The 27,310-nt window shown below is 43.2% G+C and overlaps 1 protein-coding gene across 3 annotated transcripts in view; it reads right to left on the reverse strand.

Moving 5' to 3' along the window:
• wnt5a (wingless-type MMTV integration site family, member 5a) overlaps positions 1 to 24,255 on the reverse strand; it is a 45,138-nt gene extending 20,883 nt beyond the window's left edge. Inside the window, exons 1-4 of one of the 3 annotated variants that reach the window (XM_038812789.1) lie at positions 23,184 to 24,255; positions 13,482 to 13,612; positions 11,882 to 12,129; positions 8,449 to 8,741 (exon numbers count right to left, since the gene is read on the reverse strand). In XM_038812789.1, coding sequence (XP_038668717.1) covers positions 8,449 to 8,741; positions 11,882 to 12,129; positions 13,482 to 13,612; positions 23,184 to 23,189 — 678 coding nt within the window. In that variant the 5' untranslated portion in view covers positions 23,190 to 24,255. Of the gene's footprint in view, positions 1 to 8,448; positions 8,742 to 11,881; positions 12,130 to 13,481; positions 13,613 to 15,564; positions 15,694 to 19,283; positions 19,429 to 23,183 lie in introns of those variants that run through there. The other 2 variants (XM_038812790.1, XM_038812788.1) reach the window with 2 other exon arrangements.
• Between the last annotated feature and the right edge of the window lie 3,055 nt (positions 24,256 to 27,310).

Here is a 27,310-nt window from a genome sequence, read left to right on the forward strand (position 1 = left end):
GCAGTTATGTTGTTCTCTATAGTTTGTCACGGTTGTAAGCACTCCGATGTACTAGTGCTATATTAGGCGGAACTTTGGTATTAATACAAGTATTTTGTTTTGAAGGAAAAACAAGTCCGGCAATGTTCCTCATTGGAAGCAATGAGCTCTGTTGAAATGCTTGTGAGGAGGTTGGAGAGGAGAAAACTGGATATAGGCAAATGACTCCCCACAGTTGAATTGTTTGCTGAGATTTATTATCCAAGATCACACATTAAGAATGATCAATTGAAAATGCTGATTCGCGGGTAAATGCCAATTCAGGGGAACCACAGAGAAATGGGACGGAAATTTTCAGAAATGGGAGGAGAAGGGGATGAAGACACTAAAAGATTAGCAGGATTGAAGGAGCTGGAAGTGATGTATGGGCTAGAGCAGGGGGAAATGTTAAGATACATGCAGGTTCGAGATTTTGCCAGGAAGGAGATACAGAGCTTCCCGGTAGAGGCGGCCTCCACATTGCTGGAGGAGGTGCTGACAACAGAGGGACCGGAGAAGGGGGTAGTGTCGGCGGTTTATGGGGCTATTTTGGAAGAGGAGAAGGCACCGCTGAAAGGGATAAAAGCAAAGTGGGAGGAAGAATTGGGAGAGGGTATAGAGGAGGGGTTCTGCTGTGAGGTGCTCCGGAGAGTGAATGCCCCCACCTCTTGTGCAAGGTTGGGGCTGATACAGCTGAAGGTGGTATATAGAGCATACCTCACAAGGACGAGGGTGAGCCGGCTCTTTGAGGGAGTAGAAGATGTGTGTGAACATTGCGGGGGGCCCCGCAAATCACGTTCGTATGTTTTGGTCCTGTCTGAAGCTGGAGGATTACTGGAAGGAGGTTTTTAGGGTAATCTCTAAAGTGGTGCACGTGAAACTGGATCCGGGCCCTCGGGAGGCCATATTCGGGGTGTCGGGCCGTCGGGATTGGAAACAGGTGCGGAGGCAGATGTTGTAGCCTTCACCTCATTGATCGCTCAAAGGCAGATCCTGTTGGGATGGAGAGCAACCTCTCCACCTTGCGCCCTGGCGTGGCAGGGGGCCCTGTTGGAATTCTTGACTCTTGAGAACGTTAAGTTTGAATTGAGGGGAAGGATGGAGGGGTTCTACAATTCATGGGCGTTATTCATTATGCATTTTCAAGAATTGGATAACATCAAACATTAGTGGGGGGGGGGTGACTGTATGTGTTAATGATGACTATGGGTGACATGAGGGCAGTTGTTTGGGGGTTGGTGGGAGGATGGGATTATTGTTGCTGATATGGGGATTGACATTATATTCGTTACTGCTTATTCTTTATTGTTGGTGGGTGTAAAGTTGGGAGAAAATGTGAAAAAGGAGAATAAAAGTATGTTTAAAAAAAAGAATGATCCATTGAGTAAAGTACTGGATATACGCCAACACCCATTAGACTCTAATGAGTCACTACCTTGAGGAAAGGTGACAACTGGAGAGGGGGCTTGAGATAAAGTATAGTTTGTGTTTTATGCAGCTTCATTAGCCCGCTTCGAATTACTTTTAAACCTATTAATGCTTCGAGAACACACCCAACATTACAAAAATTCTGGAAGTTAACGTGAATTTGAGTTTATCTTTTATTCCTGAAGCAATGGATCACTTAAAAAAAGTAAGTTATTCCGGTTTTCTTCATTACCTGCTAGGCATTTGGAATACAAACATGTTTCTTTTGAGGGTTTCCATTTTATTTAAGGGTATCTATAGAACTGTGGGATTCTTTGTAAGTCGGCCGTGTTTCAATGATCAGAGATTTTATCTCCCTGACAGAGACCCCAGGATGCTCATAAACAGCAACAAGAAGGGAATTACCATAGTTACAGATATTTATTCACCGATTGGAAAAGCAAGCAAAAGTCTTTTCACAGCTCATGGGAAAGTAGCTCAAGTCAGGTTATTTCATGCACATTGGAACCGTTCTATATTTCACATACTTGAAGTTAAAAGCATGTATCATATGATGTTTTATTCACATGCATTGTATAAAAGCTACTATTAGAACCTGCTCCATCCAGTATGGATGAGATCTCTTCTGTACCAGATATAAAGTTACAACGTCAATTCAACTTTGCTGCACACAAAGCCTGTACTGAATAGAGAATAAATGAAACTCAAAGGAGTTAAGACTATAATCCAATCAAGAGGTTCAGATAACCTAAACCATGAAAACAAAACTCAAACCATTTTAGTCCTCTGAGCAATATTAAATATTCTGTGGAATTTTCCGAGTCCTGGTTCAGGCGAGAAAAGCTGTGTGAAAACTCATGACCTTCACAGATGCCTCTGTGCAATTTCAAAGTGCTTGCGAGGATTACACAACCACCTGGGGGTGTGTGTGTGTGTGGGGGGGGGGGGGGGTGGGTGGGCTAAACATGTCAGCAAAGCCAGGATTCAGAGATTGGGGCACTATTTGTAAAGGGCACCCCAATCTCAAAGTTAAATTAAAGGCTCACCTTCCCCCCACCTCACGAACATTGGACACCCTCACACACAGATATGGCCCTGCTCACAGATATAGGCACCCTCCCCCACACAGGTGAAATACCCCTCAACCCTCACATGCAGACGGGTAATTCTGCCATGGAAGCATCAGTGTGGCCCGACCTACCCCCCCCCCCCCTCCCAATTCCACTGGCATTGGGGCAACCACCCTCACTAGCACTGACCCCATCCCCTTTCACAGTCTCCCCCCCCCACCAAATACATTCACCATCCACCTCACTATCAACCATCAGGCCCTCCCACACACGTATGGGGAACTTTACCCCCATTCCCCCATGGTTCTATCAGAAGGCCCACCCTGGCACTGCCAATCTGGCACTGCCAACATGGCACTTCTGTGCCCCCGGCATGGCCATCGCAACTGGTTTACGTTATCGAAAAACAGTAGCGATTCGCGTCGGCATGACATCATGTCAAGTGGAAGGCTAAGGCGTGGCTGGTTATTATGCCATCAAGACCGGCAAATAGATGTTAATGTACTTAAAATTATGGAAATCAGGTTTATGCAATTTCTGGATATGAACCTGACCATGTCATCGGCGGAGGGCGGGGAAGATCTCAAACTGAGATCGCACTGGCGCAAATCCGATTATAGCCATCTCGTGAGATATTGCGACTATAATGGGATTTACGCCCGGTGTGAACGGGTCTGCTAAACTCCGCCCCTTATCTCTGACAACAACACAGTGGAGTTTACTTATTTACATGCTATTAAATAACTAGGGCTGCCAACAAGTTTATTTGCCAGTAACAACGCCTCATGATTTTGATGCCATTTCATGATAAGACTGATTTGATTGTATCTATAAGGTAACTAAAGTCATATACACAATCGAAGCTGTTTACTGGCTGGTAAAAAGGCTTTCAAATGGGTTAGTATCTCCATTTAAGTATTGGACAAACAAATTTCATATAAACTTTAATGTTAATATACTGCGACTCTACAGTGCAATTTAACCCTAAAACTGTTTACAATCCATAAACAATATCAACTTTAACATTAATAACCTATTGTTTCACTGAATATACTAGCTTGAAAGAGATACTGGAAATAATTTTGCTTGAAGGTTTCACAGAAAGACTAAATTTGTAAAATATCCCAAAGTGTCAAGGCACGACACATTTGTGTCATGTATTATTTAGAGGGGAGCAATTTTGCCACTTAATGTTAATTTCTAAAAGAACTACCTATTTTGCATGTGGGGATTCATTTTACAGATATTTACTCCAAGCAGGAATCTTTGACAGTTTCAGGATGTGAGTATCATTAGCAGGCATTTATTGCCCTTTCTCACATATCCTGAGAGGATGATGGTGGGCTGTTTTCTTTAACTTTTGCATCTGTGTGGTGAAAGTATTCTTTGTAGTGGTTCACTACAACGGAGTGGCTTGCTAGACCACTTGAGAGGGTGTTAAAGAACCAAACACAATTAGTGGGGGACTGATGTCCTGGGCCAAAGAGGGTAAAGGTGGTAGATTTTCTTCCCGAAAGGATATAAAAATACACAATTCAAATTCTTAAACTTACATGCTGGAGAATTTGAACGCCCATTCTCCAGATCATTAGTCCAGCTACTTCTGCAGGAGCTCATTTTAGGAAATCCTTTATATACAGTCCATGATTTCCATCCAGAATGAACAGGCAATAGTCGAGCTTGTATGCCTAACTTTCCAATATATATACTCAAAAGCTTAGACATCCTCTTGATATGCACAATTTTGTACAATTGGCCCTTTATGCTCATTTTAATTTTAAATATATTAATTTGTTCAGCATTGTACCATTCACTTTATAAGAAATGTAAGTCCTGAGAATTTTAGATGTGCTGCAAACAGACACAGAAATAAGAAGTTTGAGCCTCTGGTCTCAATGACAAGCTTCCACCCACTGGACTTACCGGCATAATTTAGGTATGAGTAGAAGTATAGGAAAGAAAATTATGTCTACGAACATAGTTTAAAAAACTACTATTATGACAAGTCACTCAAGTGAGCCTTGAGTTTACTTTATTAGCACTGGACCATAACTCACTTCCAAGGATTATGCCTGTCATTGCCGGTTTCAGACTCGGTTTTTAGACTGCTGGCTATATGCATTAGTGCCCATGGAGACAAGCTATAAACTATTTGGAATGGATCACAGGAAAATGTAAAAACAATTCTAATATTCCATGTATTCAAATTTGAGCAAATTCTGTTCCTGCCAAAATCAATTCAAGTTTGTCCACACGGAGCAGGTAGTTCAAGCCAGTGATGAAGCTATGTTGCATTATAACAATTTGCAGCTCTTTAATTCTCTTTTGGAAATTGGGAATCAGCAACATATCGGACTACCTTAGTTTCTACGGTCTTGGAATACACAGAATACTGCTAGATGCACAGGTTTGTTTTACCATTTCTTCACATATTTCAACCTTAAGAGCCATTATATGAATAGTTTCAATAGAATTCTGAGCAAAAATAACGTGGATAAAATAATCTACCTCATGAAATTCTAAAAAATCTTTCACCAAACATTGAAATGGCCATTGTTTAACCTCACGCTGTCAACAACTCAAGCAGGGAAAATTAAAAATTTCCAACTCAGCAAAATACTTGCATTCTCAGATCGACAAAAAAAATTAATTAAACACAGGAGCTGCCTGAAAATTAGGGTGTCGGAAATCAGAAAAGTTCCAGTAAAGACTCTTCTCCCAACAAAAGAAAACTATCAAGGGTGCAGCGCAGAGTAGGGGCAGAGTAGGTGAAGTTGTGCTCTACATCTGACGTAAGGGGTACAGTAGCAAAGTTATTATGTTACTGAACCACAGCAGCTGGGGAATTTAAATTCAATTAAATAAATCCAGAATAAAAGCTAGCATTAATAATGGTGATCATGGAACAATAAATTTATTTGTAAAAACACATCTAGTTCACTTACACCCTGTAGGGAAGATAATCTTCCATCTTTACCTGGTTAGGCTTATATGTGACTCCAGACCCAGGCAAATTGGTCAATTCTTAAATGAGTCAATCTCATATGGTCCAGCAATCCACTCAGTTATAGACAAAAAGGTGGTCGCCATCACCTGCCTGAGGGCAATTAGGGAATATATAGTAAAGGCGCCATAGTCCCAAGATGACCAGAGGCTGCTTTCCCCTTTGAGGGGGAGAGCTGACTGGTGGTGATTTAACCTGAGGATCACCACACTTCAGGCAAGGGGCAAGTTTGAGAAGGCTTCATGAATAACCTCAGCCGGTACAGGAGTTGAACACACAATTTCTGCTGCTTCATAAATGATACAACAATAGAAGGCCAATGATGCATAGTTAATGCTTCTAAAATGCCACATGATAGATATAATAAAGCATATATGCAAACATTTTAATTAACAATGTTTATGTTATTTTCTTCTACTTTGCACATATTCCTCAACTTAAAAGCAATAGAAACGTCTATCTAATGTTAAGGTGCAATTACTGATCTGGGGGCAAATGTGGCAATGAACTTTCACACAGCAAGATGCCACAAGCTAAGAATGAGGTGAACAGTCAATTTAACTGTTTTGGGTAGTGTTATATCTTGGGAGGATTTCAGTGAAAGAACTGGAGAAACCTCTGATCATTGATTAATAACCTTGAGAACTCCGGGATCAACCAAAATCTCGACAATTAAAATCATAGAAACGTGACGGTGCAGAAAGAGGCCAGTCAACCCATCATGGTCTGCACCAACCAAACAATAGAAAAGAAAGAAACAAATCACTCATTTTAATCCCACTTTCCAGCACCTAGTCCATGGCTTTACAGATTGCAGCACTTCAGATGCAGATCCAGGTATCGTTTAAATGAGTTGAGCATTTCAGCCTCAACCACCAACTTGGCCAGTGAATTCCAGATACCCATCCTCCTCTGGATGAAAAGGCTTTTCCTCATGTCCCCTCTAATCCTTTTGCCAGTCACTTTAAATCATTGCCCCCTGCTAACTGACCCCTCGGGGTAGGGGAAACATGTCTTTTCTATCCACCCTGACTGGGCCCCTCATAATTTTGTATACCTCAATTAGGTCACTCCTTAGCCTCCTCCGTTCTCAGGAAAACAATCCTAGCCTATCCAAGCCCTCCTCACAGCTGCATTTTTCAAACCCTGGCAACATTCTTGTAAATCTCCTCTGGGCTATCTCCAGAGCAATTATGTCCTTCCTGTAAAGTGGTGACCAGAACTGTACACAACATTCCAACTGTGGCCATTCCAGCAGTTCCAGCATTACAGCCCTGCTTTTGTATTCAATACCTCGCCTAATAAAGGAAAGCATTCCATATGCTTTCTTGACCACCTTGTCCATCTGTCCTGCCACCTTCAAGGACCTGTGGACATGCACGCCAAAATCTTTCACTTCCTTTTTTTTGTCCTCCCCAAATGCATATCATCTCACTTTTCTGGATTGAATTCCATGTGTTACTTCTCTGCCCACTCACCCAAACTATTTGTGTCACCTGCATATTTCCTAATAATGGCACCCACATTTAAGTCTAAATCATGAATATATACAACAAACATCAAGGACTCCAACACTGAGCCCTGTGGACTACCACTGGAAACTGTTTTCCATTCACAAAAATATCCACCAATCATTCCCCTTTGTTTCCTGTCACTGAAACAATTTTGGATCTAACCCACCATGGAATATATCCCATGGGATCTCACTTTTCTGACCAGTCTGCCACGTGGGACCTTTTCATAGGAATTTCTTCAGCCTAAGGGTGGTGAATCTGTGGAACACTTTGCCGTAGAAGGCTGTGGAGGCCAATTCACTGAGTGTCTTTAAGACAGAGATAGATAGATTCTTGATTAATAAGGGGATCAGGGGTTATGGGGAGAAGGCAGGAAAATGGGGATGAGAAAATATCGGCCATGATTGAATGGCGGAGCAGACTCGATGGGCCGAGTGGCCTAATTCTGCTCCTATGTCTTATGGTCTTATGCCTTACTGAAATTCATGTTGACAATATCCTCTGCACTTTCCTAATCAATCCTCCTTGTTACTTCCTCAAAAAATTACATTAAGTTGTGAAGACACAATCTGCACCTAACAAAACCATGCTGACTATCCCTGATCAATCCATACCTTTCTAATTAACAGTTTATCCTGTCTCTCAGAATTGTTTCCAATAATTTGCTTACCACTGAAGTCAGACTGATCAGCCTATACTTTCCTAGCCTCACACCCTTTTTAAATAATGGTACAACATTTGCAGACCTCCAATCCTCTGTATGTAGTGAGGATTGAAAAATGATCCTCAGAGCATCCGCTATTTCCTCCCTGGCTTCCTTCAACAGCCAGGGATACAATCCACCTGGCCTTGGTGATTTATCCACCTTCAGCAATTTAAGTCCCTCCAGTACTTCCTCTCACACGGTGCTTATTGTATTTAATATTTCACACGTCTCTTTAAATAGAATGCCTGCATCATCCCTCTCCTTAGTGAAGACAGAGACAAAGTACTCATGGAGAACCACGCCCACATCTTCTGAATCAACCCACAAGTCACCATGTACATCTCTGACAGGCCCTACCATTTCCTTAGTTAACAATCAGGCAATGTTTAACATCTCACCTGAACGACAGAACTTCCGGCAATGTAACATCCCCTCACTGTCACACTGAAGAGTCAACCCTAAAGTGGGGCTTGATCCTCTCATTTCTTGACTTGGTGCCTACCCACCGAGTAGAATTGATATTTTAGAGCATTCTAAAATCGGCCACAAGTATTTGTGAAAAACGCAATTATTTGTCGCCAATTTTTAAAATGAGCAATCAAAGAATATGAAAAATTATACGAATGGATATCTCTTCAGAATATTACTGCCAATGCAAATCGGATCTTTATATCATAAAAAAATTCCAAGTATGAAAGATCTATTTACCCTTCTTCCAGCTTCGTTGTTATGCAGGTTCATGAATGTCCTGGCACTATCATATGTTCCTTTCTGATAGATCTTCTCCCTCTCCCTGGCATCCACAAACTCCTTTGCAAAGCGGTAGCCATACTCAACATTATCTCCACAGCCACCCCACAGCCAGTCACGTGGCAAATCCTTGGGCCGTGCAGCACGACTGCAACCACATGTGGCCAGCTCCCCTTCACGACAAGCCCGGCTGATTGCATGTACCACTCCAGCAGCAGAGATCCCATAGGTGAAAGCAGTCTCTCGGCTTCCTAATGGGGAATATCAATGCAGAAGAGTAAATCAGTCACTTTGTGTTTTTAAAAAACGCATTCAAACTCAGTTTGAAAACCTAGTTCCTACATATTATCGTAGACTTTTGTGGAAGACCCACAAGGCTCTCAGTTATTGAAAAGTTGAAATAATCGCACACTTCGCATCTTACCCAAATGAGAAGACACTACCCTGCTAAACTGGCGCTACATACCTGACTCTCCCAAATGGATTATAGTCGGGATTTGCAGACATTTAAGATTATGTTGATTATTTCTAGAGTACTGTGGGCAGCACAGTGGTTAGCACTGCTTCCTCACAGCGCCAGGGACGTGGGTTCAATTCCAACCTTGGCTAATTGTCTGTGTGGAGTTTTCACATTCTCCCTGTGTCTGCATGGGTTTCCTCCAGGTGCTCCGATTTCCTCCCACAGTCCAAAGATGTGCAGGCTAGATTGAGTGGCCATGATAACATTACCCCTTAGTGCTCAGGGATGTACAGGATAGGTGGGTTACGGGGATAGGGCAGGAGAATGGGCCTAGATAGGGTGCTCTTTCAGAGGATCAGCGCAGACCCGATGGGCCAAATGGCCTCCTTCGACACTATAGAGATTCTCTGATTCTGGTAGAAAGTAATGCTCTAACCTCGATCTTCTTGGGGAATTAAGACAATGAAAAATGGAAAATAGAATCTAACAGCTATTTGTAATCGTAGTCTGAAAATCCTTTAAAAATAACAAGCATTGTTTTTGTCGGGTCGATGCAAGAAGGATGTTCCAGATTGTGGGTGTGTCCAGAACCAGGGGTCACATTCTGAAGATACGGGGTAGACCATTTAGGACAGAGATGGGGAGAAATTTCTTCACCCAAAGACTGGTGAGTCTGTGGAATTTGTTGCCATAGGAAGTAGTTGAGGCCAAATAATTGTATGTTTTCAAGAAGCAGTTAAATGTAGCACTTGGGGTGAAGGAGATAAAAGGATATGGGGGAAGGTGGGATTAGGCTATTGAGTTGGATGATCAGCCATGATCATAATGAATGGCGGAGCAGGTTCGAAGGGCAAAATGGTCTCCTCCTGATCCTATTTTCTATGCTTCTATGTAGAATAGAGATCCAGATGCAAAATGCGCTCAGAATTGTGCCAGTTTTAAGAGGTTTTTTGCTTACAATCGGCCAATCAGGGTCTGTTTTAGAACACTATTTGTTTTTAATGCTTTGCAGCACTGAATATTCTTTAATGTATTTAAGAGTAACCTAGTGGTAACTAAAAGAGCTTGTCTGCGGGGTAGAGAAGTGCTGAAAGAGGCCACTCGAGGATCAAATGCAGAAGAAGTGCAAAGAGGCCACAAAGGATTCTGGATGGGTGCATGCAACTTGAAAGCAAGCTGGATCCTTTGGTTTTCAGCAGGTCAAAGCTGGAAAGTAATTAGCCCCGAGGCACCTTGCCGGTGGGACCATGCAATAGCTAAGGCTAAAGCAAAAGAGGAAAGTAATAAAAAAAGTACCATTACAAAGTATACAGAAACAGACGTGAAACGATACTCAAGTCATTATATCAGCTTTTGCGCTTGAGCAATGGTAATATTTGTTCTGATTTTTCACCAGATCATGTTTTTTAACTGGTCTCTAGTTTGTGTCTAACAGGAACTGAAGTTATTGCAGTTTAAAATACATCAAAAAACGAAATCTATGGTGCCATTGGACACTGGTCAAAGCTGGATAGGTGAACTACAACTGAAAGTGGGAAGAACACAATCCCTGCCCATGATTAAAAGTGCTGCTAAACTGTAGTTTCCACAGGAATAATTATGCTGAGGTTAATTAGGATAAAAGTTGCCTTGAACATGCAACATGGTCCCATGACACTACTTTGAGACTAGCAGTTAATCTTGTCATACCTTATAAAAGAAAGACATGCATCTATATAGTGCCTTACATGACCTTGGGACATCCCAAAGCAATTTACAGTCAATGAGTTACGCCTTTTGAAGCCTTGTCACTAAATGTAGGAAATGCAGCAGTCCAACAAACAGCAATGCGGTGATGACCAGATAATCTGCTTTTAGTAATGTTGGTTTAGGGATATGTATTGAATTGAATTATAGAATCAAATTAGCAAACTTGAAGAGTAAACAAATGCATATGTTTGCATGATACATTTTTTTAAATCCCATTTTTAAAAAAATAATCTAAATCTTCGGCAGTTCGAGCATGCCTATTCTCCTGATGTGGTCTGCCCAAAGCTAACCCGAAGCCAGATGAAGACTGAGCTGTCATCAAACCACAGTCTTTATCCATTGCAACTGTGCCACTGCAACAAATTTCAACATGACCCCATCAAGTTGTGAAAGATACACAGAATCCACATGTTTGATGAAGTCAATCATATTGAAAAGATTGGGTTTAAAAAAACAAAATTAAATCATAAAGCGTATTTCTCTATTCGTTTAGCTAATGTGTGTCTTTAACCACTAGTAAAATCGGGATATCTATCCAGACGGTGTAAATATTAATGCTTTTACCATCAAGGAGCTAAACTCTGCACATGCACATGTAAAGATTTCTCCTGTCAATGATGGTGTGATATGCTAACCAACAGTGTAACATGGGTCGCGTTGGCTACAAACTGTAATTAGCACAGATCGATCTTAAGAGCAGTAGCACAATTTAACTGCAATTTATATTTGCCGAGATCTGTCACCGAGTGGAGTATTTGAAATTGCCTGATGATATCTAATTTTGTTGTTTTACTTTAAGTATAGTGGCCCATTATTTGTAGTCAATTTATGTCTTTACCTGTTCAGCTCTATCTTTGTTTTAATAAAGAGTTGCTGTCATTAAGATTTTTTTTCTCACACAGGGCTTGAAGTGAAAATAAATTAGTCATTGATGACACAAATGTATCAGATGCTTTAAAAGAAAAATAATAAAAAGCAAGCTTCTTAAAAAGAATGGAAAGGCTTCAGGAAATTTAAGCAGGGAAATAACAGGAACTGTGAACAAACACATGTAAGATGCGTCAATCTGTATATTTCTGTAGTGCAACGAAAGAAATGCAAACAGACTTATGCCAATATATACACGTGTATCCACAAACTACAAAATCTAACACAGCATGCATTCTTTTGGGGGAAATGTACCTATCTGCATGACTCTGCCGAAGACGGACGTGTTATCCACCGTGCTGCAGTTCCACCTTCGGTGTCTGAATTGATGTTGGCATTCCTTGATGCCAGTTTTGGCGCCCTCTCCAATATACTGCATGTGATCCCGGTACAACTGGCAAAGTTTCTTCTGACCTTGAGAAAGCCCAGCCAACTGACTACACAGAGGTTGCGCTCCTATAATGTACACCTCTGGTATTTGAATGGGGTTCATGGCTAAAGACCTGAAGTGGGGGAGGAAAAAAAAAGAGTTGGTAAAAGATGTCATCGCCATTCATCGTCATTTCAACTGTTTCAAAGGAAGACGCCCAAACATAGAGCTAAATGAAAGCATGGGGCGATGGGATCATACTCTATATGAGGTCCACAAGGGAGAGACAGCAAATGGTGGAGACAAAGTACTAACATCATTCAGAATATAGACTTTTAGGAAGAAAGTGGGTGTGAAAATTGCCCCAGTTGGCGGAAAAGAAATATTAAACATTTAAAAATTAAATATGTTTTAATCATTAGAAAGTGCTGCTGAACCATTTTTATTTCTCAAATATCCCTGTTACGTCCATTTCCAGTGGAAAAAGAACAACAGCTGCAATATTCAAGAGTGGATTTGGCGCAACGGGGCAAGGCATTAACGAACATAGAAACAAATCTCAGCAGTCTTTTCACCGTTCAGATTGAATTACTTAAATTAACTCGACTTAAATCCACTTTCTTGCAGCCAGTAATGGTTGTTCTGATTTAACTGTCAAGTCATGTGTGCAACAGAAATAACCAACTCTCAGAGCATCTCAGGAGATTGTTGCAAATCAGCTCTGAACAAACATGTTGCAAGTGGGTTACCAGCTGTGTTAAGTAATAAAGCTTTGTTCACTTTTATTAGTTAACTGGTACTTCTTTTGACAAGCTGGGAGGGAGGAGTGGGGGGGGGGAAGACATGTCGAAATTTGAAATTGAATGACTATCCCACCACATTTTTTTTTCTATAAAACTCTACCGTGAAGTTACAACAGAGGGGTAGAAATGTCTTTCACTCAAGAGGAATTCACTTCCTTGATGTGGCAGAATTACCAAGAGGACAGCAATGGAAAAATTCGCCTGCACAAAGGCATCCCTTCATTTTGTCAAATACTTTGAAGTCTCTCCCCCCCCCCCCCCCCCCCCACTCCTCCAAACCCGAAAATGTTATATCTTCTGTCTCATGATATTTCGAGAATGCAACGCGTCCTCTACACTGCCACATCAGCCACCTTAATACTCCAGACAAAGCGTTTTCCAAATGTTCTCCACGTGGATAGACACTTTGGGGAAATGGGAGACTGGATTCACCCATTTACATATATATTACATATCTATCAGGATCAGGAAATGATTGTTCTTTGCTAGGTAGAACCCGCTGAAGGGAACACTATACCGAGGTAAATGTACAGGGACGGACTTTGTACTGACATATAGTCTACATATACATCGATAACACCAGAGTGTTTGGACGGGGTTGCCACATAATGATGCAGCTCAGACTATGAACCGATGACGTTTATAAGAAAGGCATATTCCATTTGAAAAGTGTGGAACTCACCACCAGGAGCTTGCTTCCACTAGGACCTGTTTGCAGCCCGATAAGAGGGTGGCGGTGACCAGCAGGTATCTCCAGGCCATCGCACTTTTCAACGCTGAGTAAACTGCTCCTCGCACTGTCTCTCCTCCACTCTGCACAACATAAATCACAACCCAATGCACATCAAGGAAGCCGGGGAGGGTACACGCAATGGTCCACAAGAATTATGACGAGCAACACAATTATGTTAACGCCTAACTTTAGGTGAAAAGGTGGCTCGTTGCGTTCAAAGACCATCTCTAATCTCCTATTGGCTGACCATCAATTACACGAGCTCGCGAGCATCTGGGATAATTTACCAGATGTGTTTGAATCACTGTAATTGGCGCGCAATTGCAGTCCAGACAAGATAGTCTTTTTTTTTAATCATTCGGTTATAAAGTTGCTGTAACGCCTCAGCGAGGTAAGCAAGGGGCGCAATATTCTGGGCAGGAAACATTATAAGCGTGACCTGATCTAGCAGCAATATTAGCTGAGCTGGATTATTAATAAACCATAGTTAGGCAAAGTAGGCTCTGTAACTGTGGAGAGTTGATGCCATTCTGAAAAGTCTATGATACAAGTGAACATTACAAGTCATTAACCATCCTCTGCCCTATTTGCGAAGGCTGCGTTCAGTTGGTCCTGCAGAGGGATGTCTGATAGTTTTGACATATAGCCAAAGTAACCAAACGAAAGGGTCTCCTTAATGATTCTCAATGGAGGTGATGATTTACGTGTAAATATTTGCCAAGAGGTGGCAACTCCTAGTTTGGGGTTGGAGTTTAAAAACATGGTTGGCGGAAGGAATATGTCTATAATGCTGACATGGAGTTATTCAAAACGCCCTGAAACATTCTCAAATAATAATTGTGCTTCAATATCGGTCGGCACTGCCCTTCAGAGGTTTTACATCTTGGCCGTTACAAGTTAGACCGGCTGGGGGAATTGATCCAAAATGAGTTGGGAGCCCGGACTGAAGAGGAGATTGTCTTCTCCAGGACTGAAATCATTAGCCCGTTGTGTACAAGTAGCGGGGCTGCGTTAAGAAAGACGCCGCTTGATTTGATAGCAAGAGATTAAATAGGTGTGTTTTTTTAATATTGAGTTAATTCCCATAATCGCGTGGTCGCTTAAATGTTTGAGGGCTAGAAATAACATTACCACGTCTGGGTAAGTATATTGCCTCAGCTTAACATTTCACTGACGAATTCTGAGAGTCACTTAAGGACCTGATCATATTTTTGTTTGAAGATCGAGGAATTACACATGAGATTCTGGAAGGTTTGAATTCCATTGACACAAGCAGTCTGGGTTAACATGAGGAAGACTTGAAATCGTGCCTCAACTGAGGCAGGATGTCCCCCGCCCCGGGACGAAACACTTCACTAACAGATGACAACTACCTAGGAAAATCTTCAAACATTTTCCCCCGAACGATTTAAAACAAATTCAAAATAGGCAATGTCAGCCAGCATCACTATCCAGAGTAGATCAGATTTGTTTGTGTGTGGGGAGGGGGTGCGTCTATGGTGGTGAATACAGATTATACCTCTCTCGAAAATAAATGCACAGCAAATAATTTTATTAACTCTACTGTGCGAACACGTCACATCCTAAAGAGATCCCTGGGATGTGCAGAGGGAATGCTAGTAATTGAGAACACGTCCATTGAAGGGCCATCCTTCGAGAATTTGCTGCCGCGTTGACAGTGAAGGGGCATCAAATGAAGTTTCCAATTCAATGCCTTTCCCCTGCAGACTGGTTTATAATCTCGTGCACAAATGTAAAGGTTGCGAATCAGAATTACGCGCAGACTTTCGCAAATACAATCTGCCCTGCCTTCTATAACAGAGAATCATTTACGTTAACAGCCCCCCAGATCCAGCAGTCGGACACAATAGAGATCAAGTCAACGTTCCCGCTGCAGCTAAACCAGGCGGTTCCAATCCACAGCATGCACTGTATCCAAAACACAAACATCAAACAGAAAGCGCAATTCTCTAAACAACCCTTTACATTTGGCAATGTTGAAACAAAGTAATCTTGTTGACAAAGTACTCACCCCCAAAAAATACATCTGGCTAGTGCGAAGTTAAGCCAAAACTTGAGGGGGTTTGGTTAGTTTCATGATTAGTTTATTCCTTGCACTTTGTCGACCCGAGTAAACTGTCAAAAGTATGAAATTTCGAAAGTATTTTATTTTCTCCAACGCCATATAAATGCTTCCGTCACCAATGTTTAATCAAATCCGACCATAGAAACATCTGTTCTCTATGTTACCAGGCTGCAATGTAGCTAACTTTTTTTTTCAAATCCTAAATAAGAACTGCACCGCGCCCATAAATTAAAGATCCCTTTCAAATTTCCAGCCCAGCTTCCTTCATGTTTCCAATTTCAGACTGTACTAGTTCTACTGGAGTTGCACATTGGCGGAGCGTGATATCAAATTGTTGGACATAAGTTTTCATCGGGCAATTCACATATTCTAACATCTCATTCTGCTTCTGGCAGGCGGCAGCGGGCGTTTTGTCATCCTCCCCATTTGAGGGCTGCACAAAAAGCAAATCAGTTTTGCCAGCATGTTAAAATCGAACGCAGAGGGGCTTTCTGCAATATCTCCATGACATTTCGAATGTTTTGGGTTTCAGCTTTTAAAAAAAAAACACACACTCCCATTGAGCAAACAAGTGGATTGGAGCAGCAGTGAATTGCGATCCACTTGCAAAGTCAAATATTTAGCTTGCTTGCCAGATCTGTGCACGCGGATATGATTGCATTGATCTACGAGTTCTCCTTCTGGCGTGTAAAAATGAGATTTGCTGCCAATATATGCTGAACAGCCGTGGAAATGCGACAGGGCAATGCAGCCGTGCAGGTTAAGCAAAAATCAGCCCGTTAACTGGGAAGGACATTAATGTGCAGCTACTATTAAAGTAAAGCATGAACACGGTGGCGTCACATTCAGAATAAACGTTTCTGGTAGCCTTCCTTCTCAGTCTGTCTTGGGTACCTGAGGTTGTAATAGGATTTTGAATAATGAAATTGGTTGCCCTCATCTCGCCCATTTATCAACACGTTTCTCTTAGTATATTAAAGTTAATATTACAGAACATTGGTTTGCCAATATATTAATTTCCATTCTACCAACGGCTAAATAATTATCCTCGCCTATTTTAAACATGCCCTCATCCGGTATAATATTGAATACAGTGCCTCGCCTCTTCAAAATTATCTCGCAATTTCAAGCATCTCTTGAAACTGCCGCCCTGTATATCAGCTTTCAGTTTAACCCATGAAGAATATTAGATGAACGTTTTATTTTAAACTATCAGTAACATCCATGGATTCAAACGGGTACGTTATGCCTCATATCATTTTACAATGCCGCCTGGCTTGGTTCAATCTGTATCGAGAAGCAATGCAGCAAATAGGTCCCCTGCTCACAACAGGTACACTCTGAATATTGCCAAGCATTATAGAAAGCTATTTAAGAGTGGAGATGAGATATTTTGTTCCTTCCACTCGCATGCAGGATTTATTCAAGTTTATTCCGGGTAACTTTCATTTGGACCAAGAAGCGATCTAGTGTGCCACGAAAGATTAACCTATCTAAGAATAACATTGTTGTAAACATCTCTATCAGATTCTCCTCCAAGGTAAACGGAAAGGCAAGTCGTTTGCGTCCAACATTCATTGGTACTTCCCCACCCACTTTCCAGATACTATTTGCAGGTCAATGAAACTTGGACAGCAATGCATGAACTGGTTTCTTTCTTATGAGGGACAGGTGTTCCTGTCCTCCCCCTGTGCAAAATAAATAATAATAATGACGTGCGTGGAAAGTTTAAACATTTGTCAGCAGCTTTTCTCTTATTTCTTCACTTATCCACCATATTCACTGATGGTAAGAGAAGTGAATATTGAAATTTGGCATTTGATATATTAGAAATGTCAATAGCGTTACGTCTAAACTGCTGAAATGGAGGTATTGTAGTTTGTATAGGTGTTAAAATATCGCACTGGGTCAAGATTTCGAAAGTTTATCAAGAATGGATTCTGGGAGACAGCGATTTCGTAGCAACTAATCGGAGGGCTTTCTTATGGAGGTATTTACAAAAAGCGACTGAACAGCAAGGTGTAAATATTTAATCAGCTGGTACCAACCTAGATAGAAACAGAAAGTTATTTTTTAATGTTTCAAATCTTGAGAGGATCTTCGTTTGAGGAACAAATTCTATGCCAACAAATTCTATGCATAACTTGCGCCATAAGGCAGTAAGTAGTTGACCACAGTAAAGCTTCAAACGTTAGCTCTGACTTCCATTATTTCTGAAGATAATTGAAAGCTCCTCGAAATAATTTCCGAAATCAAGTGTGAACTTTAAACTTACAGATCATGTGAAGGCATTGAGCCATTAGCTAATACAGTCTAGTCAGTGTAAACCTAGTTTTGATTGCAGCGGGGAAACTCCATTTAAATTGGGGAGTAACGCAAACTGTGTGATCATAGAGCCAGATATGCTGTTAAAATGATAGGATTGATTAGCAACTACATACAATTGACGTTAAAAAGCAAATATTATCCGCCTTTGATCGCAATGACGAAGGTCAATTTAATCATTTGAAGCATTAAGATTAAAATTGACCTGACGCAATTGAGCTCACCACTTTTACCTTACAGCATGAATATGTTTTTAACAACACTTTTACCAAACTAACTCACCCTGAAGAGAAACAAGTTGTTTTGTGGCAAACTGACATTATGGTTTAACAAAAAATAGAATATGACACGTAAAAAAATTGGGCATGGAATGAAATATCCGGGCCCCTGGGTTCATAGCCTGCTCATGGTAACGGGGGTTTGAGATGGTAATAGAAAAATAAATCCAATTTCACTGGAGCCCTTTGATTTTTTTTTTGTGAGCGGCGCGGTTCACGTTAAATTCCAGTGTTTCGACCGCGAGATAACGTTTTGTGGGCCCTGTGCTGCTTTTTATGTTTTATCACTGAAATATTCAGACTGCAACCTGATACACTAACAGATGATAGGATTCTACAGAGTCAACCGTCATTCTCTAGCTGTTTGATGATAATCAATGCAAGATAAGTGCACTACCGCTCGTAGTCACAATATTTGTTTATATAAAATGTCCTAAGTGCACTTAGTACATGTTCGGAGAGCATCAAAAAGTTATGTAAATATCTTCGCAAAGCAAAAATATTTAAACAGGAAACTGCTCCAATCACATCGGCTGAGTGGAGGTTGCAGAATACACTCCGAAGCACTTCCAAAGCCCCGGTTCCACATTCGGACCAGAGGGGAATAAGAACACTGATTGACAGGCAAGGAGTCTAGCGAAGAATTATTTACACCGATATGGTTCAGATAAGATGTCTTAAACAGTCATCGGTTTCATTATGGAGTAGGGAACATTTATCACTACAAGCCCACGGACTACCGTAGGAACTGGTGTCTCCATGCTGCCGCTGCTACTGTTAAATTAAAGCTATCCCCTTTCTGCTAGCTTTTTATAATTCTTAAAATGCAAACAGTATCAGTTTTTCATTGATGCCTCTTTTTTCTCCCCAGAAAAGGGTTATGGGGAGAGGGGAAGGCAGTGACATAGACAGTCGGCCAAACATCTTCACCGAGTTCGCCCCTGTCCCGGCTCCCAAACATGATGGAGCACAGAGCAACTTCACCTTATAGCCACACGCATCAATCACCGAGATGCCACAGCCTGTTCATTTATCACTAAACCTGTCTCCAGTTACACTTACTTATCTGAAAATTCCAATGTCCAAAGCCAAATTGAAGAGCAATATCAAAACCATCGTCTATGTTCCCGAGGAACTGGTGCCGGGAAACCTGAGGTGCTCAGCTATGAATTTATAGAGAGGAACTAACTGAGTGCGGTTTCCAGTCAGCCACCGCTTTGCACAGCTCGGGCAGACGGCTGCACCGCAACGCGCAGAGAGTGGATGAGGTTTCTTCACGATTCAAACTTTACTTCCGTAATACGATTAATATGATAACGATCAAAATAGGAGACGTGAATTCAACCGTATTCATGTGGGGGTTTTATGCAGGAGGTTTTCAAAGGACATCCTGTGGGGTATTTAGTGACATTTTCTACAGTCATTTCGTTTATTCGTTCGCTCTTTGGAAATGGATGATTGTTGCAAAATCACAAACCCTGGAAATGGAACCGGTAGAGGAAGGTTCACTCGGGGGGAAAGAAGAATCGGACGAGATTTGTGTTCGGTCTGAAACATTTAATTCACACGTCAAACGAAGGCAGGAGGATTTGAATGAGAAGTCGGTGGCTGCAAGAAATTTAGTTTCAAAAACAAAAGTGTGGAACCTAAATTCCACCCCCCCCCCCCCCCCCCCCACACACACACACAACAAACCCGTCGAAGTGGTAAAGACTTTCGAAATCACCTTGGAGCTGGGACTCCAAACGTCGGTGTGTTCAACACACGGGGGCTCCCTTTCCCCTGGAATGATCCAACGGGGGAGAGGAAGAGGACACCTCCGCAAACAAAGCACCTCAAATCCAGCGGGGGGCCGGAGAGGGCACTCAATGCTCACTTCCCGCTTGTGTGACACCGGAATAGTTAGCACAGCCGGATCACCAAGATGAATTGAAAATATAACTGTCAGTCTGGCGAATTAAACTCAATTGCGGCACTTCCAAATTGAGCAGGGTTTTTTTTCACTTGCAACTTCTATGTTTTAAGGTTGGGGAGCGGGTTGCATTGGATCAAATAGATCTGTCACACGGCCGGAACGGAGATACGGTTTAAAACAAACTATCTGTAACTGCTGCAGCGGACTTGTCACATTGCATTCTTTCAACCGCCCAACGTAGAGACCGCTTCAACATATGCAGCGCTCCTTTTAATATGCATTTTCGAATGCTCTCTCCCCGTGTATCGTTTTAGCTGATTCCTGAGACTGAACATTTCTCGCAGATATCTTTCTACAAAGTTACAGCCTGTCACCTTTGATGAAGAGTCAGAATTTAAACAAAAACAATTAAGGAGCCAGGAGCAGTCAGTGGGATGTGATGTATTTACATTTACAAAACAAAACAAGTCTCAAGTGTTGTTATAAAACGAGACAATAATATTTATTAAAATTAATTCAAAAAGGCGATTGGACTTTGGCCGACAGGAAACACAAAATCAGCGTTTTTTTTGTTTGAACACGTCTTTTGCAGAAATTAGTGTCAACCATACAATTCCCACCAAGAGAAGCCCTTGCTGGGCATTGTCACTTGGCATGTGTTTACCAATTTATGATAGTGGTGGTTGGGGTGGGGGGGGGGGGGGTTGAGACAAGATAGCCATCGCCAATAACACAAGTGCCAAAGACAAGAGAGTTTGCCGCGCCCACTAACATCCACTCCCAGACTCTCTTCCAACAGCAGAGTGCCTGCCCCCTCCCAACATTACACTCCCACAGCTCGCAGTTATTGACATGCACCCTGTTGCAACGCCAGCAACCTTGTATTCTGTCCTTATCTCCCCCGCCCCTCCATGTTAGTGCCTCCTTCTCCTCCAGGGATTCAGGAACGCCAGCCAATTACAGCACGTTATTCCTGCTATATTTCTGATCAGATAGCCTATCGATTCCATTGACGCCCCCACCCATCCCCGCCCCCAGTAACACTAGCTTACAGTTTCAGAGACTCGGGACTACCATTCGCTTGTAAACGACTCCTGTTAACAAGATCTCTTCTTTCTCCACCCAAGGGAGAGCAACTCGCTACTTCCAAAAAGACCCGTCCCCACTCACGCCCAAACCCGTCTAATTTTAGAGATGTGGGATTATTTTGTGTATGTACAACGCCCGTTCAAAGTGAGTCGGCGAATTTAACAAATCAAGGTCATTGGAAAGGTTAACATCCGATTGAAATCATACATATTTTAAATTTAAACTCGCCCCGCGTCTATAAATGAGAGTTTGGGGAGTGGGAGCGAGAAGCTGTATCATTGCCTTATTATGTTTTTGTTCAAGTCGTTGGCGTTAAATTCGTGATCATCCGGAAGCCTTAAAAGACAAAACGACCTCAATGTCCGAAAGGCGGAGAGTCTCAATTGTTCTGGAAAGTACCATTGCGGCAATAGTGCGAACGATCAATTCTGCCCAGCCCTTCATTCCGCTCAGTGCAATCGACTGTTTGAGCAGTCAGTCAGTGTTTAGACATAATTCCTGGTAAATGTGGAATTCCGTCCTCGCGATGAGCGCAGACTAAAATAATCCTGCATTTTAATCTTTTGAGTTTCTTGCTAAATTATTTTGTTTCCGTGGAGTCTTGTGAATGCCCTTTGTCCCGCAGTCAGAATCCACCACCTCCAAACGCACCCGTTTCATTTTTATCCTAAACTGTTAGAAAATTCGGGCCTTGCTATTTGCAAGCTTGGCCAAACTTTTGCCAGCTTGGCCAAACTTTTGCTCTAGTTTTAAATACCCTGGCTTTTGAGCAGATGCAGCTTTCTTTGTCATTCTTTGCCTACACCCCCCCCCCCCCCCAATCGCAGAAGTCCACCCCCTGTCCTGCCGGGGTCAGCAACTTGGGGTTAACTCCACTGGTCATCTGAGACTAGCGGACGGCTCGATTTTCTTTGGCGATTAAAATTGTGAATTTAACAAGTTGTAAATCAAATCGTATTCGTTCTAGTCGCGGATTGTTGCTGTCTCGGCAGCGCTGGGCATGTTGAAAAACTAGGAATTACTACATGCAGTTTGCCGACGTTCCCCCCAAATCTGACAGGGGCTCCTTAAAACGTGATTTAAAATCGCCACTGATTTCAAACTGATGTCTCATTGGGAGGAGTAAGTTTCTATGTCTGAGATTCGCCTTGTTAGGATACAATCCCGTTGGCGTTTTAATGTTAACTGCGACATTTTGAATTCTTTTTTGAGCTTTCTTTGGCTTCTCACTTGGAATTATGCCGGACTTAACTAAAGATTAACTGGAGAAATACTTGTTTAAAGAGTGATGCTACGACACGAAGGCCATTCCCCACTAGATGGGGCTCTACACCGTTTGGAGGCGGGACAGATCGGAAAAAAAAATCTATCCGTAACATTTCAAATATTTAAAATGTGATTAAGCGCACACTCCGTGTTTGCACGTCACGAATAAATACTTGACATGCAAGAGGAGAAGTGGGACATTTACACACTGCGTGTACAGCAAATCATGCACTGCTCAATGGGCATGTTTAGTCAAACTGGAACGAGTTCTTCAATGGACTTCGAGTCATGTTATTGTTATACATCCTGTCCCATAAAAAAAGTAGTTAAAATTAAAATAAAGAACCCTTGCATCCCCTGAGTTGGTATTAGTGAGCGCTTCAAAGTTACATCAAGCTCTCAGATGGCGTCTAAGTCGCAATCTGACCGGGTGCAACTTATACAAGCCACTTTGTACCAGCAGTACCCCGTCCTGAAGCAAGAAGCAATTCTCCTGACTAAACTTAGAACCAACACATGCACTTGTGGAGCCTAATGTTAGTTCACTGCTACACCCGATGTTAGAAATGGTCACTACTCACACAGCTAGTACACGCTAATACAAGGGAATCCCTTCATAAGAAAACAATAACATGTACATCTCCGTCTACAAACGAGCCACGGGTGATGCTGCAGTCTCAAGACAGACCTACCCCCATATTTCTTTGGCAAAGCGGTCACCGAGTAATCCACGATCACAGTATCAGGCAGGTAATTCCTCTGCGGTGATCTGGTGCTTAAGGTCTTGATCCCTATCACCAAAGCATGAAACGGGTTGAGCACGAGATGTCCTTGGCGTAAGGAGGGCTCCCAGGATCAACACGATGAAAATTGGCTTTCAGGTCGAATTGTTTAAACCCGGATCAATGAATGAAGCGTCTCAGCCGCATTCCCTTTTTAACTGATGCAAGCGGAGAATACCGCCACGATTTCTCTTCAGAGGAATGAGGGCTATTTACAACAATGTCCATCTGTAGTAGAAATAATTAGTGTTCCTAACAAACTGTGGGCGTGATGTGCGGAAACACTTTGGAAGAAATAAAATATTCAGGAACAAAATGCCTTTGGCCAGATCGTCAGCAATAAACTGCTAGTGTTTCACCCAGCCAGCCCCCCTCCGCACACACACACACACTCTTGATCTCCACTGGCACAGGTTTCTAACAGGCAAACTTCGCGAAGGTTTCCTTTTTCCAAGTCCAACTGAAGATTTTGCTGGATCCCTGGCAGCTGTATTATCTCCACAGCCTTCCGAGCTGTTAGCAGACCGAATTGGCGGAGAGCAAAGAGTCTGGCAGACATGGTTCAAAAGTCCTTTCTGACATTCTGAGGGCTGTGCTGTGAAGAATGTGCTTCCAGGCTTGTGGAGGGAGGGAGGGAGGGAGGGGGTGGTTCTGTCTTTTCCCCTTCCCACCCACACACCGTGATTGCAGCCACTGAAGTCTTTTCCTGAGCTCCTCTCTGCGGCTTCACCCTTTTACATTTGCAACAGCAACAAGCCCTTCACAGAAATATATCCACTCGTGCCCTGCAGAGTGAGAGAGAGAGAGAGTAGGACTGGCTGGAGCCACCCAAGCTCAGGCTGGGCTGGGCTATTCACACTGGGTCATTATCCACAACAAGAAGCTGCCTTCCTCCTCGCTCACTCCTCCGGCGCTGGGACTGCCTCCGCTCTCACCTGTCCAGCTCTCATTCCCACTCTGGGCTCTTCCTCCTGAACTCCAAAGTTTGACTCCTCCCGCGGGCGCGCATGCGCCGTACCGCTCAGCCACCCCACTTTGGGGAGGGGAGGGGGAGTTCTGTTTAAAGCTGGATTGTTAACCCCCCCCCCCCCCCTCCACACACACACACCACCCCCCACCACCAGGGCAACTTCAACCAAGGCTGTTTCCCGGAGAGTAAGTATCGATTCTCAAATGATTTTGCAGGGGAGCTTCTTTTCCACCCAGCAAATAAAACTGGAAGCTATTTAAAAGTGAACAATGCAAACCACAACAATACTGAATGGAGCTTACAGTTTCACTCAAATGACAATTGGGTGTAAACTGTAAACAGGTAATTATAGTGTTTGTTACGAACCAACGTAACGAGGAATGTGTGCTATTGCTTATGTGTTTTTTAAAAAAATCATGCAACCATGGTTTTATATTTCTGGTGTAACACAATGGAAGGAGCCCCCTTTACCCTTCTCTATAAGGAATGCACAAACGATGGGACCATCCGAACATAGATTAGAGGCCTTGTCCACACGTGTGTCTTACTTGCATACAAGGCCAACATGGAACTTGACGATGGACATATACATTTACAAATTGAAATCATTAAGTTACCTATGTATCAAATTGCTGATGGTTAGAGATGCTGATTTATCCATCAGGGAGGCACTGACATTAACATAGAGCCTGCCGCAAAACACCAGGCTCATAAAATTCGCACAGATTGAATCAGCAAAGGAGAGATGGAAATACAAACCAGACCAAGTCGCTCTGGGGTAGGGGACAGGAGGTCGAGGGCCGCATATGCCGGACATCCTTGACTTTAGATGCCATATCATATACATAACCCTAATCAAGGTTTACAACTGTCCAGCGTGTTAAAGCTGCGGGGGGGAAAGAACCATTCTGTGTCTCCACAGTTGGTTCGATTTTACTTGCAATAAACAGCAGGGCAACAAAAAGAACCCCCGTGTTTATTCTCGGCATCTTATTTTAGGGAAGATAAAAGCTCAATTTCACGGTGCGAGGCTGCACGAGTGGGCAGGCCAAAGCCGCTGACCCCACAACACTGATCTCTCCAACATCCAGGAAGTTGGAAATGAAGTTCCTAGGGAACAGTCAGTGGGGCTGCTTTCAGTGACTTTTCATTCCATCACATCAGGGTCAGCAGTCTCAGTATACAAACACACACACACACACAGCCGCTTTAACAATTCAGACTGGGCACAGTCTCATCTAACCGACATCAGTGTTAAAGCCACAGACTCGTTAGGTTTTCCTCTCATCTTTTATTGGCAGGGTCGAGATGTCTCATCTTCTGCTCTCTCTCTCTCAGTGCCGTTCAGCTCCCAACGCAACTCCAACGCTGTAATTACTGCCGGCCATCCATCCGGAGAGTGTGGGAGACAGAGGGAGAAGGCATTGCGGCATCTTTCTCCCCAAGGCTCACATTTAAGGCGGCAACAGTCCATTACGAGGGTGATACTTTAGACTAAATAGAGGTTTCTAATCGAACTAACGGTTTTAATGGCGGCTAGGAAGTAGATTACCTTCGGGAAACAATAGGGATCTGTGTTCAGTTTATAGTGCTATCTGAAAACAGGATGTACACCCCCCCCCCTCCCCCTTTCATTACTGGCTTGTCAGTTCGAGCTTATTGACTTTTCTGAGGGATCCGCTGAAATCAGCGAACATCTGCAAACAGCCGCCAGACTTCATATCAAACGTGCACAGTGTTCAGAACAAAACTTTCCTAATTGCAGAAGTGTGGATGTATTGGCAGGAGAGAGCGGAGAGCAGGGTGATCACCCACCACAGGGCACTAAAATCCACTTCACCCAGCACAGGGCACTGAAATCTACACATCACCCAGCACAAGACACTGAAAACCACATCACCCAGCACAGGGCACTGAAATCCACATCATCCAGCACAGGGCACTGAAATCCACTTCACCCACTACAGGGCACTGAAATCCACACATCACCCAACACAGGGCACTGACATCCACATCACCCAGCACAGGGCACTGAAATCCACACATCACCCAATACAGGGCACTGACATCCACATCACCCAGCACAGGCCACTGAAATCCGCATCACCCAGCACAGGGCACTGAAATCCACATCACCCAGCACAGGGCACTGAAATCCACATCACCCAGCACAGGGCACTGAAATCTACACATCACCCAGCACAAGACACTGAAAACCACATCACCCAGCACAGGGCACTGAAATCCACACATCACCCAACACAGGGCACTGAAACCCACATCACCCAGCACAGGGCACTGACATCCACATCACCCAACACAGGGCACTGAAATCCACATCACCCAGCACAGGGCACTGAAATCTACACATCACCCAACACAGGGCACTGACATCCACATCACCCAACACAGGGCACTGACATCCACATCACCCAACACAGGGCACTGAAATCCACATCACCCAGCACAGGGCACTGAAATCTACACATCACCCAACACAGGGCACTGACATCCACATCACCCAACACAGGGCACTGACATCCACATCACCCAACACAGGGCACTGAAATCCACATCACCCAACACAGGGCACTGACATCCATATCACCCAGCACAGGGCACTGAAATCCACATCACCCAGCACAGGGCACTGAAATCCACACATCACCCAATACTGGGCACTGACATCCACATCACCCAGCACAGGCCACTGAAATCCGCATCACCCAGCACAGGGCACTGAAATCCACATCACCCAGCACAGGGCACTGAAATCCACATCACCCAGCACAGGGCACTGAAATCTACACATCACCCAGCACAGGGCACTGAAATCCACACATCACCCAACACAGGGCACTGACATCCACATCACCCAGCACAGGGCACTGAAATCCACATCACCCAGCACAGGGCACTGAAATCCGCATCACCCAGCACAGGGCACTGAAACCCACACATCACCCAGCACAGGGCACTGAAATCCACATCACCCAGCCAGGGCACTGAAATCCACATCACCCAGCACAGGGCACTGAAATCCACATCACCCAGCCAGGGCACTGAA

Source organism: Scyliorhinus canicula, chromosome 11 (assembly GCF_902713615.1).
Source record: "Scyliorhinus canicula chromosome 11, sScyCan1.1, whole genome shotgun sequence".
In the NCBI taxonomy this organism is placed as follows: Eukaryota; Metazoa; Chordata; class Chondrichthyes; order Carcharhiniformes; family Scyliorhinidae; genus Scyliorhinus; species Scyliorhinus canicula.